The sequence below is a fragment of the Ambystoma mexicanum genome, chromosome 1p, assembly GCF_040938575.1.
Source record: "Ambystoma mexicanum isolate Mex_15411 chromosome 1p, UKY_AmexF1_1, whole genome shotgun sequence".
NCBI classification, from domain to species: Eukaryota; Metazoa; Chordata; class Amphibia; order Caudata; family Ambystomatidae; genus Ambystoma; species Ambystoma mexicanum.
In genome coordinates, this window is record NC_090921.1 from 731946911 (window position 1) to 731969697 (window position 22787).

Consider the following 22787-nt stretch of genomic DNA (forward strand, 5'->3'; position numbering starts at 1 on the left):
AATAATAAACCCTACCCAAAGGATGGTATGTCGTTTTTAAAATAGCATCACGAGTGTCACCTTCAGGCTCTTTTTTAAGTTTACATCACACTGTATATTGGAACTTCTAGGCCCATATCTACAGTGAGGAAATGCAAAACTTAAAGTCTGTGTACCCAAAATGCAGTTGGGAAAAAACCGGGCTGGCTGAATGCAAGCCTTATTACAGGATGCCCTTTAACAACGATGGAGCAAAAATTCCACAGGCGCAAGTGCACAGATAGTAAGATTTCACAAACATGCATGTTGTATTAAAGGACTTAATTTGTGTATTTCCGCAGCATGCATAAGGCGATGAAAGAAGCAGTCAATACACAAACGTTTGGCATCACATGCAGTTAATTGATGTGTTCATGTCTGTGACTGTCCATATGTGTTTTTTTCTTCGGTAGACTTTTAGTGTGCACATCGAACATTGCCCCCCCCCGCCCCCTTTCATTCTTTGCTCCTTTTTAACGGGGGACATCCCTAACCCTCACCCCCCCCCCACCCCCCACAACAAAAGTGCCTTTCGCCAGGCCACACAGGAAACAACTTCAAACATGTATCAGTCTCATCTACAATGCCGCAACGGCCATTGGGCAGATCGGGCTTTAGTTTCCGCCCCCGCCCCAGAAATTTGGGGTTGTGTTAACTTGACCTGGCTGACAAACAGAGACGTGACAGGAGAGGACACAGACGATAAACGGTGCCTGCGGCTGCACAGTTAACAACAGCCCGGTAATTAGTACTGTAAAGGGTTCCATTGCTAGCACCTGTATTTGTATGCATACATTTTTAGGAAATTGAAATCGTGATGTGGAGTTAGTACTTGCATGCCAGGAGAGTGATTGGAAGTGTAGGGGGGACAGGGCTCATTCTCGCAGCAGTCCTTAAGTGTGTGGTTTCAAACATGAAGGAGAGAGTTAACTGCTTGTAACACCCGAGTTCTTAAAAACAGTTTTATTTGACTAACTATGTATCTGACCACCAACCCTCCTGAAAATATATGTCTGTCCTTTGCTAGTTCCATGTTTATATGTAGCTCCCTGCTGCTTTTGGGCTTCGGGGCTTTATAAATATATAAATTAATAGAAATAAATACTGAAGCTGTACTAGAATAATCTCATTAAAATGTTTAAAGAAGTTAAATGCACCCAGACTAGTCGGTTCACCCCTCCACCACAGTCTCTGAAGTAAACCCATCTCCCAACATTTGAAGGGTTTGCCCCTATGCCGGCCCCCCCGCCCCCCGGTCCTCGAAATGCTAGCCTATTTGCACACCGGCTCATCTACACTTCATCACTGCATTATGCAAAGGAGGGAATATCCAATAACATCTGTTGCTACCACAAACACCTAAAAACCAATTGTTATCACATAGTAGTCAATAAATTGTATCTTTCTGAAACCTTATCCGACACAACAATAGTGTACTAGATTTTGCAACATATGCCAGTAATACATTCACCTTTTCATTTAATCTTTCACTCCTACACCTAGTGTTACCATGCTACAGGTGTACCTGAATGCTATAGAAGGAAACAATTGCTCCCTATCTGTCTTTGAAGGCTAAACTTTGTGTACTCTTCCCCTCCATGTGCCCATGAAGCTTGCACATATGCCTAATAAGGCCCATTGCTATCCCACTGTAAACGGGAAAGCACAGGTGCACTTTGTAAACCCCTCCCACCATTTTCCAAAGAAGGTCACAAGAGTACCTGATTTGGCCAGCTGGTACACTTCTGCAGTGGCCTGGCTGACAGGATCTTTAATGTAGGACACCACAATCCCAGCCGTAAGTTGTTCCATCAGGAAAGTGCGTGCCTGTTCCAGGTGCTCCTTGTAATCCGAGTCAAGCACCAGCTTCACTCGATAGTAGTTGTTCGCCCAGTCTGGATAAGATCCAATGTTGACACGCTTCTTAAATGCGGCATTTGCTCGGGTCAGCACAGGGGTGATGGTAATCTCGTCTGCATTGACATATAACTCGCAGCAGTGAAACTGTCTCTTCTCGTTCAGGAACAGGTGTTCAAGGCCTTCCAGGGCACGCTCCATGAGGGGTGGCACGCCTGGGAACACATAGACGTTGCGCACACTGACCAATGGGTACTTGAAGCTGGCGCCAGTGTGTCGGTCTGTGCCATAATTGAGCTGCGACGAGCGCGGTACGCGGGCAAGTTTCATCTCGGGGCAGTCTGCGCCATCAGCACCAAAGAAGGTGCGCACCAGTGCGACCAGCTCTGGGTGAAGGAAGAGCTCATCACCAAAGGCCTTCGCCATGGCTTCAAAGGTGACATCATCGTGTGTGGGGCCAATTCCACCGGAGCTTAGCACGTAGGTAAAGCGGGAGGAGAAGGCAGACACCTCTGATGCAATGGCGACCACATCATCAGGAACTACTGCAATCTTTTCCACCTTCACGCCCAAAGAGCGCAGTTTTCGGCACATGAAGAACGAGTTTGTGTCCTGGGTGTGTCCCTGCAGAGAGAAATACAACATAGTGATGTAAATAGTGCACATTAAAACAAGAACTCCAAAAAACAGATAGAATCAAATTACTTATTGTACGATTGATTGCCAGTCAGGGCTCAGACCACCGAGAGGAAGGGAAGAAGAAACTTACCGCCTAAAGTAAAGAGGATGTACTCCAAGCGACTACACTCCAGCAGCATGATTCCTCCACAACCATTATACAGCATAAGATATAGCAGACTACGTGTCACCTTACTACACCGCCTCCAGTGTGCATCTGGTCGCTGCCCTCTGTAACTCTCTATGTTGTCATTATTTACTGTGCCGTCTGACATTGCGGACAACAAGAGGGACTCGCACTGAGGGGGACAGGATTGGAGGAAGAAAAACGGGGTGGGGGTGGAAGAGACAGGGGAGGGTAGGGGAAAGAAAATGGAAATGGACAGAGCGACAGGCAAAGCAAATATGCAGAAAGAGGGCACAAATAGAGAGGCACACCAAGATGGCAGGAAATATACGTAGAGCGAAACAAGGATGGGGACAAATAGAGCTAAACAGCGAGAGAGAGAGCATGGTGTGGCAAACGAATAGAGATGGCGAATGCGAACGTTTGAGGGGGGTCTGGGGGGGAATATCCAAACATGTGAGACGAGATGGAGCAAAAGACAAAGACCGGGAAAGACAGTTTTATAAAGGGAATCTATAGTGATTGAAGGGGGAAGAAAGAGGAAAAGAGGGAGAAGAAAGAGGAAATGAGGGGGAGGGAATAATGGGGAGTGATGGGGATAGGAAATGAGAGGAGAACACGGACATTAGAGGGGAGAAAGAGGAAAGGATAGGGGAGAGGAAATGAGGGGGGAGAAAGAGGAAATGAGGGGAGAGAAAAAGGAAATGTGGGGAGAGAAAAAGGAAATGAGGGGAGAGAAAGGGGAAGTGGGGGATAGAGGAATAGAGAGGAGAGAGAGGAGGAGTGTGGACGAGAAAGGCAATGAGGTCATGTGAACATGTTACTCGGAGAGAGTGAGGGACATAAGGATGTTTTTTGTGAGAATCAGAAGGAAAAAGATACAAGGGGGAATAGGAGACAAAAGGAGAGCGAAGGGGACGAAAAATGTGAGAAAAAAGTGAAAGTGATTGAACAAATAACCCCTGAGTCAAGGATTGAGTGATGCAGACAGAGTAAAAGAGCGACAGAAAATAGAATAGGCAGAAGAACAAGTTACTTAACATTCTTTCAACTGGATGTTTCTCCCACATATTCCTCATCTTATGATATCTCCATATCCAGCTTTAGCTGCTTCAGAATGTTTTTTCCAGCAGGGGGAGCTGCGCGTTGATGCCTGTCGACTCGATGTCCATCGAGGGCCTCCGTCTCGGTGTCAAAGTTATCTATGGTATATAGCGCGCTTAGGTTATTTTTACATGAGTTAGTTTATCCTATGGCCATTAGCTACTCACCCTGAAGGAGTGTAAACTGTAACAACATGGAAATTCAACTGCGGGGTAGGCTGGGAGGGGCGATGAGGAATGCGTGGGAGGAACATACAATCGAAAGATCGTTACCACGGGTAAGTAACTTGTTATTCAAATGGGTTGTGTCCTCCCACATATTCCTCAGCTTATGACAGACTCCCAGAGCAGTATTTGTATTTCTGGAGGAGGGGGTCAGAATTTTCAATTTCAAATTAAAATTGGGAGTTCCTATTGGCCTGTGTGTACAGAGTGTAACACTGCCTTCCCAAAAACACCTTCCCAGCCTGTGGAAGAGTCCAGGCTATAGTGCTTGGTGAATGTGTGGACTGAGGTCCATGTTGCTGCCACACAAATATCCTGAATTGGGACACCCCCTCTGTAAGGCAGAGGAAGTAGCCATGCCCCTGGTCGAATGTGCTTTGAGACCCTCAGGGGGATCTTTTCCAGCGAACCTGTTGCATTCAGAGATTGCAAGGGTGATCAACCTAAATAAGGTTTTTTTTTAAACCGCCATACCCAACTTATTGCCTGTATATCCAATAAAAAGTTGATCATCTTGTCTCAATTTAGACATCCTGGAAATATAGAAACTAAGAGCACATTTTGGATCAAGCCTGTGCAGCCTCTCCTTTTCCTTTACAGGATGAGGTGGGGGATAGAAAGAAGGTAAAATGATCTTTTGAGTTAGATGAAAGTCAGCCACAAATTTAGGTAAAAATGTGGGTATGACCGTAAGGACCACTCTATCCTTAAAGAAGACTGTTTAAGGAGGCTTACCGGACAAGGCTTGAAGTTCACTCACCCTACGGGCTGATATAAAGGCCACTAAAAGAATGGTCTTTAAAGTCAACCTTAAATGACAGGAGCGGATAGGCTCGAATGGAGCACACATTAGGAATTTTAGAACCAGGTTGAGATCCCAAACCCGGGTCTTGAAAGGGGACCGGAGGAAAGACATTTGTCAATACTTCTTCATAGGAGCACTTACAAATAAATGGCGCTGCCAGATACCCTTTAATTGTGCTAACCATAGGTGTGCTGCAAGTAAAAGGGTCCACATTATTTCCCCTGCACAAGCTGCAGAATTTGTTCCAACAGCAGCAGTACAAGGACTTTGCTGCTGACCTTCTGGCCGAAAGCAAAATCGCTAAAAGGTATTCATACAGACAGGTCTTCAAAAGGGCCTTGACCAGTTTGGAAGAATACCTTTCAGCTACTGGCCTTGCAATGAATGCATCGAAGACCAATATAATGGCTCTTGGACCTGGTGGGTCGCAGCGAGGTACCACTTTTAAATGGTACTTGAATAAGCAGCCATTGTCAATGAGGCATTTTATCTAGGTGCCTTGATTAACAGCAGCAAGGCAGACCTCTTACGACAGACTGCCTTGAAGACTAAACTGAGGATGCTAATTGCTCAAGGACGTTTAATCCGTATGAAATTCCAGAAATTCTCGCTGCTGCCGGTATTGACATTTTACAAAGCCAAAGTCACGCCAGCACTACTTTATGGAGCTGAAGGGTTTATATGCACACCGTGGGAATTTTGGACTAAACTGGAAGGAATTTTCTGGACAAAACTTCTAGGACTGGCAAACCTAATTCATACTGCTGTCATCCGAAATGAACTGGGGCTGACCCCTCTAGTCGCGAGATCTTTATGGAAATCGCGGTTGCGCTACAGAAAATGGACATTGCCATTTCCTGCTAGGCCTTATCAATTTTTAGAAGAGGCCTTGAAGACCAGTAGACCCGTCTTGTTGACCCAATGGGCAAAGGTATGCTGTGCTTACCTGACACACCTGCAAATTGATACTGACGATTTGATCATCAATCCCGCCAAGCTGAAATGGAAACTTTGGCGGGATGGCGGGATGACTGGATCAAGACGCAGGAGGACAAGAATGCGTTCAAGCACCCTATGGCATTGAGACAAGAAAACAAATCTAAGAATGTGTTGCCCAAATATCTTATACGTTTCCCAATAATTGGTATAGGAACCAATTCATGCAATCGAGATTGAATCTACCCCCAACAATCCAAGTACTACATATCTACAAGCAAGCAACATCGGCAGAATGTTGCTTCTTTACCAAGCCGACAGAAATAGAAACATTGGAAAAGATAACATAATTCTGCACAGGCTCGACCGATGTAAGAACAAAACACTTAGGAACATGAGTGACAGCACCCCATAATGACGATGATGAAGTTGTGTGGGCGCTCCTTTGCCAAGGAGATAACTACTCTGCTATTTTCTGTTTAATTAAATAAAAGAAAGGGAAACCCTTCTTCACATAGTAGGCAGCGCCATCAATAAGTAGTCAGTACAAGGTAAGGTTGATGGTAAATATGTATTTAAGGTGCCCTATTGTGAGACACGTGTTTCGGCAGTTGCTTTGCCTTTTTCAATCAGGGCTATACACAAATTGGTCAAATTAGGGTAAATAATAAGACAACATATACAAGTAACAAGAGTCAAAAAATGACAAATATAGATATTAAATAATAATATGTATAGAAGTGCATCCGCAATTGCATTTGAACAATTTTAAGTGTAAAAAATGACAACACAGAGAGATTGGAGGGGGAAGGGGATGGATATTTTTTTTAGAGAAACAGAGAAAAAGCAACACAAAATTGAAGGAAAAGAGAGAAACATATTTTATCAAGACATTTTCAGCTTCAAAATGTATTGGTGAATATTTAAAAAGGATTTTACGTGCATAGTTCTCGTTAGGTAATGGTGTATTCCTTACCTAATTGGTGTATCATTGTCTGTCACATTTACAATTTTCTGGTTGCCTGCAAAAGGTACAGTTGTTTATCAATTGTGGTCATGTTGTATATAATAAACTAAAGACAGAATACAGGGCTAACGTCTGACTATCACTACGTGTTAGTGATTCCAAAGGTCACAAGTGCTCGGGGGCAAGTTATTGTGAAGTTGTTAAGGGTACTTTTTTATCTGTGCAACAGAACAAAACATCACTGTGCCAATTAGGCAACAATGGCTAATATCTCGAATTTACAGCATCATGTAATACAGTACACACACGTGTACGTGTTATAGTCTGGCACTCGATCGTGCAATTTAAAGAATGAATAAGTCAGCATTTTCAACATAATGTTAAGCAGTACACGCACGTGTACGTGTTCTAGTCCGGCACTCGATTGTGAGGATAAAGAGTGAATAAGTCGTTATAGTAAGCATGTGTTAGTTTCTTTAGCGGCATGCATCAGCGCTCTGTTTAATGCAAGATGCGCCGCATTGGGCTATCTGTCAGCCCGCTGCGGTGTGCAGATATCTGCCGCAGGATGCCTGGGGCTTACCTAGAAAGTGTCCAGAAGGGCTCCAAGCGTCGGCAACAGGATCAGTGAGGCCGCGTTTTGGTTTTGTGTTGTGCTACGGTTACCAAGGTAACCATAGTCCTTTTTCGCTGTCCATGGTCGCCAGTCGCAATGGGCCCCATGTTTTGGGCTTTGAAAAAGCAGATTGTTGGTCTCTAAACAGACTTGTTTCCTGTACAGTGTTGATTGCAAACGCATTCCGTCCTGACTGGATAAATTGAAATTTCAATTAATCTGATGGGTTCATGGGAAAAATACTTTAATTTAGTGTTGTGTCCTATTATTTTGGGCATTTCCGAATTAGTAGAGGAAATATCCAAAATAATATACATAACGCAAATGAGTCTCTCGAACTGGAAATACAGAGAAGTATGTTTACTGTTTCTGATCTGGTCCAAAGTGTTAAACCAGCGGGTATTGTAAACCAGCAGTTTTATTTCTTTCATATATCTTTATATAGATTGGCTAACATGGGTCGGTGTTAGGGAATTAGTGGTGTTTAAAAACCCTGCTATGGTGGTAAATCGAAAAGGTTTACCTGGTTATTTACATGCATCAATATTGTGCTATGTAAAAGATTATGGACATAATAAAACACATTTCATAGTTTGCTCTGGTCCAAGAAATATATAGGTTAGCAGGTTCTTTTACAAAAAGACCCCCATCTCGTTGTCAGAGTTCAGGCCCACCGTGGTAGATCTAAATTTACAAATGGTTCGTGCTTCCTGTTGCCTCAGGCATAATTCTCTATTTCATCCACGTCTGCCGGCATTCTTTTCTTAATCCAATGAATTTAATGTCACGTTTGTCTTCCATTTGGTGATGTGTTTGCCAGTGGACCGCAAGTGGCAATGTTCCGTCTTGGCTACCTACTGAGGCAAGGTGTTCACGTATTCTAATCCTCAGTTCACAAATGGTGCTTCCAATATAAATTTTGCGACATGTACACATGATTGCATACACAACATATTTTTATTTACAATTAATGTTATCCTGAATAGTAGTTGTCATTCCATAGATGTCCATGAATTTGTTGGTAGGTTCATGCGCATATTGGCACATTGTAGGTAGTATTCTCTGTTCCTTCACTAGGCAGACGACACTATTTCGGGCGCAGGACACAGATACATTGATATTCCAAGACCCCTACTTTGTGAACATATTTTCTGTTTAATACAACTTTTAAAAGAGGTCTTCAGGAGACTAACTGACATGTAAATATGGACATTTTGATTGTTCTGATTTTTAGAATGATGGACATGGTGAGATTCATGATCCTTTCAAACGTATTGATGTAATATGACAAAGGTTGGTAATAAACCAAGAAAAATATCCATTACGTCGTCCGGGAGGTCCCAATCCTTATATTCAACCTCTCAGAGACCATGCGTGAAGGTTGAGTGTCTTGACCTCTGGATGGAGAACCCGATCCTCCTCTCGCGAGAGAGGGTCTCCTTTTTGTGGAAGATGTATTGGAGGGCAGATGGACATGTCCAGAAGGTCTGGGTACCACGTCCTCCTGGCCCAATCCGGAGCAATTAGGATCATGGGTTTCCTGAACTTTCTCAACTTCCTGATGACTTGGGGAATGACAGGGACTGGAGGAAACACGGACAGGAAGGGAAACTCCCAGTCCACTACGAACGCGTCTCTTTGAGCTCCTCTTGGGGTAAATTCCCTGGAGCAGTACAGTTCGCACTTCTGGATGACACTATGCGCAAACATATCCAGTTGAGTGTTTCCCCAAAGGGTGAAGATCTCTTGAAGGACTTCCTGAGCTAGTTCCCACTCGTGGGAGACTGTGCTCTGCCTGCTCAGAGCATCCGCTGCCGTGTTCTCCTCTCCGGCTGGGTGAACTGCCGATAGAGAGATTCCTTCCTGAATTGCCCAGTACCAGAGCTGCATTGCTTCTCGCACAGTGGTAGTGACCCTACACCTCCTCTCTTGCTGAGGTAGTGCATGGCCACTGTGTTGTCCATCATTATCGAGACATTCTTTCCCAGTACAGAGGGCAGAAAGGCCTTCAGCGTTAGTCCTCAGCTCCAAAAGATTGATGTGCAGTTTGGACTCCGGTGGAGACCAACGGCCGCCGATTGTCAGACCGTTAGTGTGGGCTCCCCACCCCGTGAGTGAGGCGTCAGTCAATACAATGATCACCGACCATGGTTGCCAAAAAGGTTCTCCTGTCAAAATGTTTTCTTGGTAGGTCCATCACAAAATAACTTGTGCTACTCTGCTTCAAACCTGAAGGAGGTCTGACATTTTGCCTGAGAACTGTGACCATTGAGTCCCGACAGCCCACTGGAGGGATCTCATTCTCAGGCAAGCCTCTGGCACCAGGAAAATGCAGGATGCCAGGACGCCAGGCAACATCAGAAAATCGAAGGCCGGAAGACTCTGGGCATTTTAGAATTTATTGACCATCTGCAGAATGTCTTGCGCCCTCACCTTGGCTGGGGAGTCTTTTCCCAAGGATGCATCCAGGACAGCACCAATGAATTGGAGCCTTTGAGATGGTATCATGTGGGACTTCTTGAAGTTGAGGGAGAAGCCCAGTCTGTGGAGAGAGTGGCAGGTTGTGCTGAGATGTTGCAGGGCCTGTTCGAGAGAGCGAGCCCTGATCAGCCAATCGTCCAGGTAGGGGGTAGACCTGAACCCCCCCCGTCTCCTGAGACTCGCTGACACTACCGCCATAAACTTGGTGAAAACCCTTGGGGCGAAGGTTAGCCCAAAAGGCAGAACTCGAAATTGATAATGAGAACCACCAATAGCGAACCTCAGGTATTTTCTGTGCTTGAGATAGATTGGCACATGAAAGTAAGCACCCTGAAGGTCCAATGATACCATCCAGTCCTGGAGCTGGAGGGCCTGAATGATCTGAGAAAGTGTGACCATCATGAACTTGTCCTTCCTGTGGAACTTGTTCAAGTCTCTTAAGTCCAAGATGGATCTCAATCCTCGTCCTTCTTGGGGATTATGAAATAAGGGGAGCACCAACCCTTGTTCCACTCCGCTGCAGGTACTGGCTCTATAGCACCTTTCTCTAGCAGTGTTAAGATTTCCTGCATAAGAAGTGGATCTGGAATGCTGAAAGAGCTGTTCCCTGGTGGATGATCCTGAGGCCTTTTTAGAAAGGGAAGGCAGTAACCCTGGGCTATCGTTTCCAGTGCCTATGCTTCAGAAGTAATACACTGCCATTCTTTCAGATGATGTGAGAGTCTGCCTCCCACCAGGGTCTTATGAAGTAAGGCCTCAGAGAGGTTTTGAAGCGGCTGATGCAGCGGCTGAGGTTAAAGCAGCCCCTGTCTGGGCAGTCTTAAACCTCTTCCCCGTCCACCACGGGGGAATCTTTTCTGACCTCTTTGATTCGACAGTCCTCTCCCTCTTCCAACTGACGAGTAATAGCGAAAGGGACCTGTCCCTCCAGGCTGTACCAGTGGGACGAGTAAGTGGCTGTCTGATTGCTGCGCCAAGGGATTTGGCTGCAGCTTTGGAGGTCTACAGCTTCTCCAGGCTCTCGTCAGCCTTGCTGCCAAATAAATGAGTGTCGTCAAAGGGCATGTTAAGAAGTCTCGACTGTACATCTGTTGCAAAATCAGACTTTCACAACCAAGCAAATCTGCACGTTACAGTGCGAGCCGCCATTGCTCTGCTGGTACTGTCCGCAGAGTCGAGACCAGTTTGGAGGAATTCACACATCGCATCTTTCCCATCCATGGCAATGTTTAAAAAGCAGTCTTGTTCTTCCCCTTAGGGGATATGTTCAGCCGGCATCGCTATACAATCCCATAATGTGAAAGTGAAATTGGCCAGTGCACACGTGGCATTTGCTGATTTAAGGGCCAAATTCCCAGCAGAGCAAACCTTTCTAGCCCAAGCATCATAACGCTTGTCATCCCTGTCCAGGGTGGGGGGTGGTTGGGTATGCCTGTTTGGAGGTAGAAGTGGCAGCCTGAACTACCAAGCTTTCAGGAGTTGGGTGTTTTGTTAGATAGTATGGGTCACTACTTGACGTTTGCTGGTTAGTTCTTTGTTCACAGCTGGAAGTAACTCAGGGGTCTCTCACTTGGCATTAACTCTCTTTCGCAGGGCCACATAGAATGGTAGAAGAGGGTCCTCCTGGGGTCCCTTGTCTAAAATATCAGTTAGATCATCCTGCTCAAACAGTGGTGCGGGCCTACACTGGTGCAGGCCTACTCCATCTCAGATATCACTCTACACCTCAGTTGTCTATAAGATTCATCGGCATTGTCCGAGGGATCTGGCATACTAAACTCCATTTCTGGGCATGTGTCGAATCCACTTGCAGATTGCAGGGTGTCATGTAGGTCCCTTCATCTAAACTCCTCAGAAATTAAGGCCTCTGGAACATTGTGTGTCCCATACTGCAATCCAAATGGATGAGATTCATCTGAATGTCTCAATATCCTCCTAAATTTAGGAAAGGGATTTGAAAAAATCCTTCCTTGGCAGTGGAGTTTATATTTTCACGACATCCTTCGAGGATTTTGGGATTTGTATAGACAATGGCATCAAAGTGTTCGACTCCTTTGACATCGGCGTTGAAGGCTTCCACGGTTATTGAGTCGAAGGTTTCTTATGACTCGACATGGAGTCTTTTGGCATCGATGATTTCGATGAAGCCTTTTCCTTCAAAAGGAACCTTTGAGGGTTCTCAAGGAGTTTTCTCCTGGACACCCGGGCCCAGGGGTGCACAGGTTTTGTCCCTGGCCTTCTTTTTGTCGTGCCTGTCAACACTGGCATGGCTCTTATCTTTCTTCGAGGGAGTGGAGGCCGCTTTCTCGACTACTTCGAGCATCTTTAGTCTGAACTTCTCTGACTCGGCTGGTAAGATCGATTTTGTTGTGCACAAGACCCGTTCCGGGGAGGAACTTGATGGCCAAGATGGCAAGCTGCTCCTGAACCTCGATTCCAACACTCCGTGTGTTCTCATTCTGCTCGATCTCTCCTCTGCCTTTGACACTGTCAACCATGCCATCCTGCTCAACCGTCTCCGGGAAAACCTGGGTATCACTGGTCAGGCTCTGGCGTGGCTGACCTCTTTCCTTTCAAATCGACCCTCCCAGGTCCAACTGGGGTCCTTCCTCTCCGACATCTTTTTCTCCACCTGTGGTGTCCCCCAGGGATCTAATCTCTCTCCCTGGCTGTTCAACCAGTATCTGGCTCTCCTTGCCCACCGCATCGCCGCTCTCTGCCCTAATTTCCAGTGCTATGCGGACGATACCCAGCTCATTTTCAGGCTACCCTCAGCCTCCCCCTCTCCTTCCCTCATCTCTGACTGTCTGTCTGCTATCCAAGAATGGTGTGCCGCCAATGACCTCTGCATTAATGCCAGTAAGACTGAGATTCTACTCATCGGTACTCCCACTCCCTCCTTCCCTGCAGCTCTCTGGCCTGCCTCCCTTGGCCCCCTCCCTGCTCCTACCTGCAAGGCATAAAACCTTGGGGTCATCTTCGACTCCACACTCTCCTTCTCTCCTCATATTTCTGACGTCGCCAAGAGGTCACACTACCAGCTGCACCTCCTCAGAGGTATTCTTCCCTTCCTCTCCTTCCCCCAGAAGCTCACTGTCTCCCGAGCCCTGGTTCTCTCGAAGCTGGATTACTGTAACAGCCTCTATCTTAATCTGCCTGCCTCCACTCTCCGCCCTCTGCAACTCATCCAGAACAGAACTGCGAGACTTGTCCTTGGCCTCAAGCCCAGGGACCGTATCTCTCCAGGACTGAAATCTCTACACTGGCTCCCAGTGGCTGCGAGGATAAAGTTCAAAACCCTCTGCATTGTCCACAAGGCCTTCTGGGGCCTGGGTCCTAAATACCTTCAACTCTCTCTTCCCAAAAATCTTCCTCCCCGAGCCCTTCGCTCAACCGCCTCCAACTCCCTCATGGTCAGCCGCTTCTCGAAGCAACGAGCTGGGGGTAGATCTCTCTCCGCGGCAGGGGCCTCCCTCTGGAACAGCCTTCCTGCCTCCCTGAAACTTGAGGAGAACCACCTCCGGTTCCGGAAGCACCTCAAAACCTTCCTCTTTGCTTCTGCTTTCTCTCTCCCTCTCCCCTGCTGAACAGCTAATTAATTCTTCACTAAACTGCACTGATCCTGCAACTGGACCACTCTAAACTGCCTTCGGTCCTGGTCCCAGTCACTGATCCCCTGGAACCCCTCTGCACTACGGGATTGTCTCTGTATCCCTACAGCCCCCCCCTACCCCAGCACTTGTTCTGCACTTACCTTGCACTTGCCACTAGCTGGCCCTTTTTTATTTATTACTTACGCCACTTACCTTTACTGCACTTCCCCCCCCCTCCCCTTCCCCTTGCACTTTTCCCCCCTCCCCCACCCCTGCACTTGCGCGATCTGAATGACACCTGGCCTAGTAGGATTGTTTGTTTTGTCTCCCCTTGTTCCTCCCCTCCCTGCCTCGTTGCGCCTTGAAACACCTGTGTATAGGCGCGTTACAAATACCATATCATATCATAACCTCTAGTGCCTTTTCTTCAAGCGCTGTGAGGAAGATGACGAGTGGTGTGAGCCATGGCGTGATCGGGATCTTTTAGCTTTCTTCCGACGAGGAGAGTCATCTCTCGACTCGTTGGAGGATAGCCTTTTCAATGGGGATTTATGAGACCTACCTGCAGCCAGCTTGCCTTTATGCTCTTTCAGGGCTTTTACTGTCATCGATAGGCAAGTCCAACACTCGAAGTTGAATGAGAGGATCCCAGGAACCATAGATACACCCGAAGGCGGTCAGTGAGGGACATTTTCACCCCACAGTCATGGCACTTCTTGAACCCCCATCTCGGAGTAGATAATGCCAGTGACGATGGCATTTCACTAAAATGAAAAATGTCTTTGTCAAGGAACCAAAGCACACCGATAATCTGAAGCGGTAGCTTTCGCAGAGAAACGGAACTGAAGCCAACGGTTGCTACGCACGGTATGTACCATCGATGACATCGACATCGAGACAGAGGCCCTCGATGGACATCGAGTTGACAGGCATCGACGCACAGTGCACCCTACTGGAAAAATGATTCCAAAGTAGCTAAAGCTGAATATGGAGACATCATAAGATGAGGAATACGTGGGAGGACACAATCCATTTGAAAGCAAAATTCTGAAGGTATGGTTGTGCCTGAAAGTAATATAGTGGAATGGTGAAAACAAGACCAAGAAAAGGTGAAAGAGAAATTACTTGAGAGAGACACCTTTAGTGACAAACCGTTCACAATAAACCAACAGGTACAGAAAGATAATAGAAAAACCAAGAGGCAGTGAATGGTGGTTGACAGAGAGAAGAGGTGGTGTTAATTAAACATTTTTGTGCTCGTTTTTCTTTTGCCCACCACCGGCAGCATTATAGAAGCTTTGCGTTGCCAGAAGTACCAGACAAGGTAAGGTCTCTGAACGCGGCTAGCCATGATGTGCTGATCCATAACAATATTACCCAGACAGCTATCTTAAACACCCCTTTCATCAGGAAACTCCTGTAAAGAAATCATATATGGTCAACTCTGGGATTGTATCTAAACAAACCACCTCTTGTGTGAAAGGACATTTTGTTTCGCTAGGACAGCCGGAAGCAGGGTCTGGAACCTACTCTTATCCCTGTAGATCAGAAAGGACCCTACGTAGAAATGAAAGTTGAGGATAGGGCGCACACTTTTCTAATGGGCACAGGAGCTCAGAAAGATATTCCCCTGTCAGGGCAACAAACGTATCAGTAGGGTCCTCTGGAAACCCAGTAGTAAGCCTAGTCTCTAAACCGGTGCCGATTTCTTTAGGACCTTTCACTGACTTATGTCCATTCTTATTGACAACCAACTGCGTTGAAAATATGCTCGGATTGAATATATTTTAAAAAAAATGCATACAGTGATTTACTGCTCTCCAGATGGAGTGTACTTGACCATTTCTCCCAAGCTGAATTCCACTTCACAATTTGTGGCTTTGCCTTTACCCAGTGAATTGCACCAGGTAGCTACACATCTATGGGTGGTAAATGATAATGATGTGGGAATATTAGATGTTGAACCTGTGCGCATTGTTTTGAAATCCGGTGTTACGTTACTTTGCATTCCACAGTATAAAGTTTCAGTTGATGATGAGCAAGCACTTAAAAGTATTGTCTCTGATTTATTACATCAAGGTGTGATAGAAGAAATCTCTGGGAGCACATGTAATAGCCCTGTTTTGCCTATTTACAAGAAAGGTGACAATATTTTACCCTAACAAGGTAGTTGCATCACAGTTTCCAATTGTTCCCGGGATCACCACCATTCTGACTATGATTCCTGCAACGGCAATGCATTTCTCTGTCCTAGACTTGAAAAATTATTTTTTTTGCATCCCCCCTTACCCGGATAGCAGGTACTTGTTTGCATTTGCCCTTGGAGGACGCTCCTTTACATTCACACGAATACCGCAAGGATACACTGAGAATCCTAGCATTTGCAGCAGGGCCCTCAAGGAACAACTAGACATGCTGGAATTTCCTTCCACTTGCACACTGGTACAATACATTGATGACTCACTTATTGCTGCAGATTCAGAAAGCGCTTGCAAGGAGGGTACTATTTTGTTACTAAAGCATCTAGCCGATAATGGTCATAAAGCCTCTTTGAAGAAATTTCAGTATTGTCAACAGGAGGTCGCCTATTTAGGCTATCTCCTGTCAAAGGAGCCTTGCACCTGAAAGAATACAAACCATCTCTGATATGGCGATATCAAATACACAGAAGGAGGTTAGGGCTTTCATCGGGGTGGCTTCCTAATGCAGGCAATGTACTCCAAATGTTGCCCTTTTGATTAAGCCTTTGTTGACATTCACAAGGAAACACGTACCGTTACTTCTACCTTGGGATACGGATTGTCAAAACGCTTTTGATCTGCTCAAAACTACGTTCTGCACCGGTATTGGGCACACTAAGTTATCGAAAGGAGTTTGTGTTGTTTGTGCATGAGAGCGATGGATGTGCTTTGGCCGTTACGACACAGTAACATGGAGGAAGGAACAGGCCATTCAACTATTTTTCCTCCACGTTAGACCCTGTTGCATGCGCTTTGCCGAAATGTCTCAGGGCTGTGGCTGCTGCCGCCGCCTCAGTTACACAGAGTGAAGGTAGATGTTCTACTGGATAGAACGCAGACTCAGCATCTCACATCTGCCCAGCTCACGAGATACAAGCTAATATTATTTGCACCCCACATCAAAATCAAGAGATGCTGTTCTTTGAATCCTGCTGAACCTTTAGCTCCTATAAACGAGGACAGTACTAATGCCATGACCCATGATTGTCTTTATGTCACTGAACAAGACACCAAAGGAAGAATTGACTTGAGTGACACACCCTTGCCATCCCCTGATGGGGAAATATTTTGTGATGGTTCCTGTTTCAAACTCCCAGACAGCACTTTTACCACTGCTTATGCAAATACTACCTTTTTAAAAAAAATATTTTTATTGGTTTTTTCAACAAACGAAACAAACCAAAACAGTCACACCTGACATTATCCAGCACCAACATTTTAGCATACATTTGCGTGTTCTTTATTATTGTCTTCCGCCATGACCCCCCTTTAACTCGAGCTTCCATCTATATCCTTCAGACATCCCTTCTCATGGGGTTTGTCCCCTTCCCCGTTTTCCGACATATCACATTCACTGGTATCGGCCTGGGAGGGTCCCGAAAATGTGGCTACTATTTGTCTCCATGCTGTCAGAGGTCCCACTTCAGTCTCCTCCCCTCTGTTGGCTCCCTCATGCCATGCTGCTGTCTCTGCGTCTGCCTATTTCAGGAGATTGTTCCACCATACCTCCTCTGGTCTGGGTCTATGGGCTGCTTTCCAGCTCATGGCTAACCTCCTTTTGGCCAGAATAAAGGCCAGGTCCTTGAGTTTGCATACATGTCTCAGGTTGCGAGGTCTGCTGAATCCCCCCCATCATGCATGCCCACATCGATTCCACATCTAGCATGATTCCCTTATCAGACAATCGCAGCATGATTTCCCCCCAGGATCTGCCCACCTCCGGGCACGCCCAGAACATGTGGATCATCCCGGCGTCCACCACCCCGCACTTGGGACATTTTTGTGCTTCTGTGCTCCCAAATTTGGCGATCTTACAGGGAGTCATGTACGCCCTATGGGTGACATATAACTGAATCTGCTGCAGCCTCGCATTCCTAGACACCTTTTTATGATCTCTGGGCACTTTCCCATTGCCTGTCTTGCATAGGCTCTCCTGCTTCCTCCTCCCAAACCCGTCTCAATTGATGCAGCTCCTTCCCACTTTGGACATCACCAGTTCGTAAATCCGGGATATTTTATGCCCTCCCTCCGAAATATCGTACATCGTTTCTATGGCAGTGTCAGGTTCTTCTGCTAGTGTTATTTCGGACCACTTTTCCTTTACACGTTTGATTATTCTATTATATGTGATGTATTGCCCCGTGTGTATTCCAGTGTCTTCCGTTAGCGTCTGGAAGTCCAGTGCCTTCCCCTCTTGCCATATATCTCCCAAGGTCGCTAGGCCCACCGGCTCCCAGTGCTTGCGGATCCCTTTCCTCAGTTGCTCATCCGCCCTGCATAGCGCCACCAGTGGCGCCTGCGGGGAGCATGTGGTGGGGTTTCCCATAGCACGGCATGCTTTGCGCCATGTATTCCAGCGCAGTTCCAGCAATCTCAGTTGTTCCCATAGCTCTGTTTTGGGTAGCCATATCAGTTCTCTAAGAAAGTAAGGGTCACATTCCCCCCTCAGCAGTCTGGATTCTGCCGTTTCCTCTTCCGACAGCCACCTAGCAACGTATTGTAGCTGCCCTGCCAGGTGGTAAATCTCGAAATTCGGCAGGTATATGCCCCCTCTGTCGTGTGTGTTCTGTAATTTCCACAGGACCACTCTGTTTCTGGAGTTGTGCCATAGGAAACCTCTACATAGGCTCTGGAGTTTGCTAAAGAAACACTTAGGCAAACTGAGTGGGATATTTGTGAAAAAGTGTAGTAACCTGGGCAGGACCACCATCTTGAGCAAGGCGGCCCTCCCCATCATTGCTAGGGGGAGCTTCGCCCAGAACCCCATGCTGTTTTTGATACCTTCTACCGCTCTTTCCGTGTTATATTTGTGCTCATCTTCGGCCGTATGATATATGTTGATCCCCAGGTATCTGAATGTTTGGCCTGCCAGGCTATCTGCAAGATAGGTAAGTTCTCTTGTGGGACTCCTCTGTACCTCCCCAGGGGGAACATGCATGATTTTTTAGGGTTCATCGCTATGCACGAAAGGGTCGCGTAGCGCTCCAGGTATAACAGCATATCGTCCGCATACAATGATATCAGGAGCGGTCCCCCCCCTAGTGCGGACCCCTATTTCTTCGTATTACTGTCTCAGGCAGATCACTAGTGGTTCTAAGGCTAGGATATACAGCATCGGGGACCACGGGCAGCCCTGTCTCGTACCTCTGCTAAATTGCCATTTATCTGAGATTATCGCACCCGTTTTTACCCTAGCTATTGGGGAGCTGTACACCATTTTCACCTACCGCAGATACCCTGGACCCAACCCTTATTCTTTCAAGGCCGCCATCATCCACGGCCATCTTACTGAGTCGAAGGCTTTCACTGCGTCTAGCGAGACTACTGCTCGTCAGGGTCGCCCTCTGACTGTTGGATAATATGGTGGAGTCTCCTGTGGTTATCTGATATGCGTCTAGTTGGGACGTATCCGGTTTGATCAGGGTGAATGAGTTTATTTATTACCCGCTTAAGTCTGTTCGCCAGCACAGACGTGAGGATTATGCTGTCCTGGTTTAACATGGATAGTGGTCTGTTCGACCCACAGTCTGTGTTTGGCTTGTCTGGTTTGAGGAGTAGGATAATTACCGCCTCTCTCAGGGATTCCTGCAGCCTCCCTTTCTCAAAGGCCTCGTTTAACATTGCTAGTAATGGGGGGAGCACCTCCTGTCTATACGTTTTATGAAACTCGCTAGGAAGCCCGTCTGTCCCAGGGGCTTTGCTAGTGGGCAGGTGTGTTACCACTGCCTCTAATTCCACTATTGTGATTGGGACATCCAGGTTCTCCCTGTCTTCCTCACTCAACTAAGTTAGGCTTATGTCTTCTAGTGCCTCCCTGGTTTGTCTCCCCCTGCGAGTTGTCTCTCGATATATTTTTTATAATTCAGATTAGATAAGAGCCCAGCATATGCCTGCTGAAATCGGCTCACTCGTTCGGCGTCCTCCTGTGAGGTGCCCTCTCTTTTCATGATTGCTTCCAGTTTCTGTTCAGTCTCCCCTAACTCTCGCTCTATACCCCCTTGGAGCCCTCTGGATTTGGATATGGCCGCCCCCCTTACTACCACCTTAAAGGCCTCCCACGGAGTGCCATCTGACTCCACACTTCCAGTGTTATCTTCGAAATACCCAAGTATCTCCTCCCTCCGGTCCTCCCGAAATGCTGTGTCTTTCAATGTCTCCGCTCTAAGCCTCCATGTTGGGATCGTGGCTCTGGGGGGCTGATGTTGCCTTATATTCAGAGCCCAAAATTTCCCCAGCAAGTTCCGGGTGGCAAACATGTAATCAGTCTCGTGTACAGGTTATGTGGGGCGGCATAGTGTGAGTAGCTCCTATCTCCCGGGTGTTGCTGCCTCCATATGTCTTTTAGCCCAAAGTCCCTTACCAGGGCTTGTAGCGTTTTCAGAGCTAGGGTGGGCTTATCCGGTTTCATGTCTGATCTATCCATTTTAGGGTTCAGCGTGCAATTGAAGTCCCCCCTCCATATTACCGCGCCTCCCATGTAAGAACTGATCTTGCTATAAAGTGTCTTGAAATAGGCCATTGTATCTTGGTTTGGGGCGTATGCATTTATGATGCACAGTTCTCTATTCTCCAGCAACCCCCGAATCGCTACCATTCTCCCATCCGGCTCCACCCTAGCCTGCAGCATCTGGAAGGGCACATGTGGTGCCATCCAAATGTACTCCCCTGGCGTATGCCGAGTACGTAGCTCCCATGGTGGTCCCTCTCCACTTTTTATTCACCACCTCTTGTTTCTCTTTAGTTAAGTGGGTTTCTTGCAATAAGGCTATGTCCACTTTTTGCCTTCTCAGGTACATCTTTACCTTATTCTTCTTCAGGTAGCTGTTGAGACCTATAACATTCCAAGTTAATATTCTAAAGTCACCCATTATCTTTTAAATCCCATCCCTTCCCCCTCCCTTCTCGTCCTCCCCTCTCGATGGTACAAGCTTGTTCCCTCTCTACTGTCACTACAAACCCCCCAACTCCGCACCCACCCTCCTCCCCCCCCACTCGCTCTCTTGTTAACTCCTCTGCAAACTCCCCAACATTCCCCCCTCCCCCTGCCCTCCCATTCCCCAACTGTAGCCCAGCTCCATCCCTGGATCTCAGGCCTTCCTGCAACCAGTCCTGCCCCGAGTTACTCAGTGGTAGGAACACCGCAGGTGGTTGCTGCACTACTGGCAACCTAGCTAATCTATCTACTGGGGTGCGAGTTGGGACCTCTGTGTCTCACGCATCAAATATGCTGTATTGTTCGCCCGCCTTGTGTATTAACTGCCTTCTAACTGACCTCCATGAATCTATATTCAAGTCCCAGTGTTATTATATATACACAGCACCTCAAAGTTGGAGACCGCTGCTTCACTGGTCGTCTTTTCCCCCTCGTTGTCCGCTTGTCTCCTGTGGGCCGTTCTGTGCGTCCAACCAATCCATAGCTTCTTCTGGGGTCTCGAAGAACAGGGCCTTATTTTTATGAAAAATGTTCAGCTTCGCAGGGTACATCAGCATATATTTAAGATTCGCCTCCCGCAGTCACCTCTTGACCGCTCCAAAGTTTAATTGGCATCTTTGTACCTGGTGTGTGTAGTCCGGGTATGCTGTTATGGCTGCGGACGCTCTTCTTATTGCGCCCCCTTTGTGGAAATACTCTAGGATTCTTTCCCTGTCTCTGTAATTTAGTATTTTGGCAATGATAGGCCTTGGCGGTGCACCCGGCGCCAGTCCGCGTGTCAATGCCCGGAAGCCCAATGATGCGTATATTGAGGCTCAATACACCTACAGCCTTGGGACCGAGCAGGCTGCAGCTTTCCAGTGCTCGCCCTGATTTACTTCAGGTACGCCATTAAAGAGAGCTCATTTCCGGCTCTTAGCTGACCTCCTGGATAGCTCAGCTATCCCCTCCAGGATCTACTTGCAGCCTGTCATCGCTGCCCTATTAAGAGGGCAGACACTATTCAGTAGCACATGAAGATTGATCTTGTCCTGAAGAAGATGGTCGGTAATCAGTCATGAACCATCGAAACCGGTCGACCTTACCTGTTGTGGCTCCACCACAACATTTTATGATACCCCCAAGACCAATAGGGGTTACTGCATGAAATTGAGAGAAAACCCAAAAAGTATTGGTTTTCCCATCCCACAATAAGTGGGACAGTGCATTTTTCAGTGATCATTCGGTATTATGGCAATCACCCTTTGGACAACCACCTTTTTGCAAGGAACTCTCTAGTCATTAGTGTTAAAATAAAGTTACATGACTATTCCAATGCCTCAATCTTTGCAGTTTTGATTGCCAGCTGCCTAGATTTAAGAATACGAGATTGAATTCCCCTCTCGCACTCTTATAGATTTGTGCTGGTTGCCCTCACCTCCACCCCGTATCAGACTAGCTTTTTACCCAGTGTCTAAGAGAACAGGACCACGGTCATTATAAATATCATCAGTTGTTTTGGTCTTGCCCTTACCGGCAAGTTGATGAACCTTTTCCCAGCAAACCGTTCCCTGTGTACCAGTAATTCCCTACGGTTTGGGAAGGCAGTTGCCACTCTGGCTCTTTGAGCCTTAATTTACCCTGTTGTTTCTTGCGTATATTGTTTCTCCAGGCACGTCCTTCCGCCTCCTCTGCCCTGTTTTCCCAAGTTGCTTACTTGTTGGCGCAATGTGTGGACCTTGGTGGTGTTCGCCTTGCAGGTGGCGGTGTTTGATTGAACCTCTTTCTCCAGCACGCTTGTGCGTTCTGCCATTGCTCTTACGTCCTGTTGCAGGAGGGTGACATCCACCTGCACTGCGTCAATCTTGAATTCAAGTGACGTCTTGAGGTCTGCCATGGCTGCTTCTAATTTGGTCTCCCATGTGGCCTTTAGGTCTGCTATCGCCTCCAAAATGTATTTTTCGCTGCTTGCTGGTTCTGTGTCTGTCTGTGGATTTCTCTCCTTATGTCTGGCTCCCTCTGTGGACTGTGGTGTTCTGGTGTATTCCTCTATGGTGGGCTGCTTCCCCTTTGACTTGGGGAGTTTGGATGCCATTCCTATGTCCGATGGAGTATTGGGGAGAATTCTCTTAAAAGGCTAATTTCCCTTACCTATAGAGTCCCCCAGCAGCTTTGCTGGATTTCTAGGGTTTATTTTTTACTCCTGCTAAGAGTGAGACTCTTTATCCC

The 22787-nt window shown here is 46.9% G+C and overlaps 1 protein-coding gene across 4 annotated transcripts in view; it reads right to left on the bottom strand.

The window, feature by feature from the left end:
• The window catches only part of FLAD1 (flavin adenine dinucleotide synthetase 1), a 444813-nt gene that overhangs the window by 357084 nt on the left and 64942 nt on the right, over nt 1-22787 (bottom strand). For all 4 annotated transcript variants that reach the window (XM_069650211.1, XM_069650196.1, XM_069650209.1 and 1 more), the window contains exon 3: nt 1740-2499. In XM_069650211.1, the coding sequence (XP_069506312.1) occupies nt 1740-2499 (760 nt within the window). The remainder of the gene's footprint in view (nt 1-1739; nt 2500-22787) is intronic.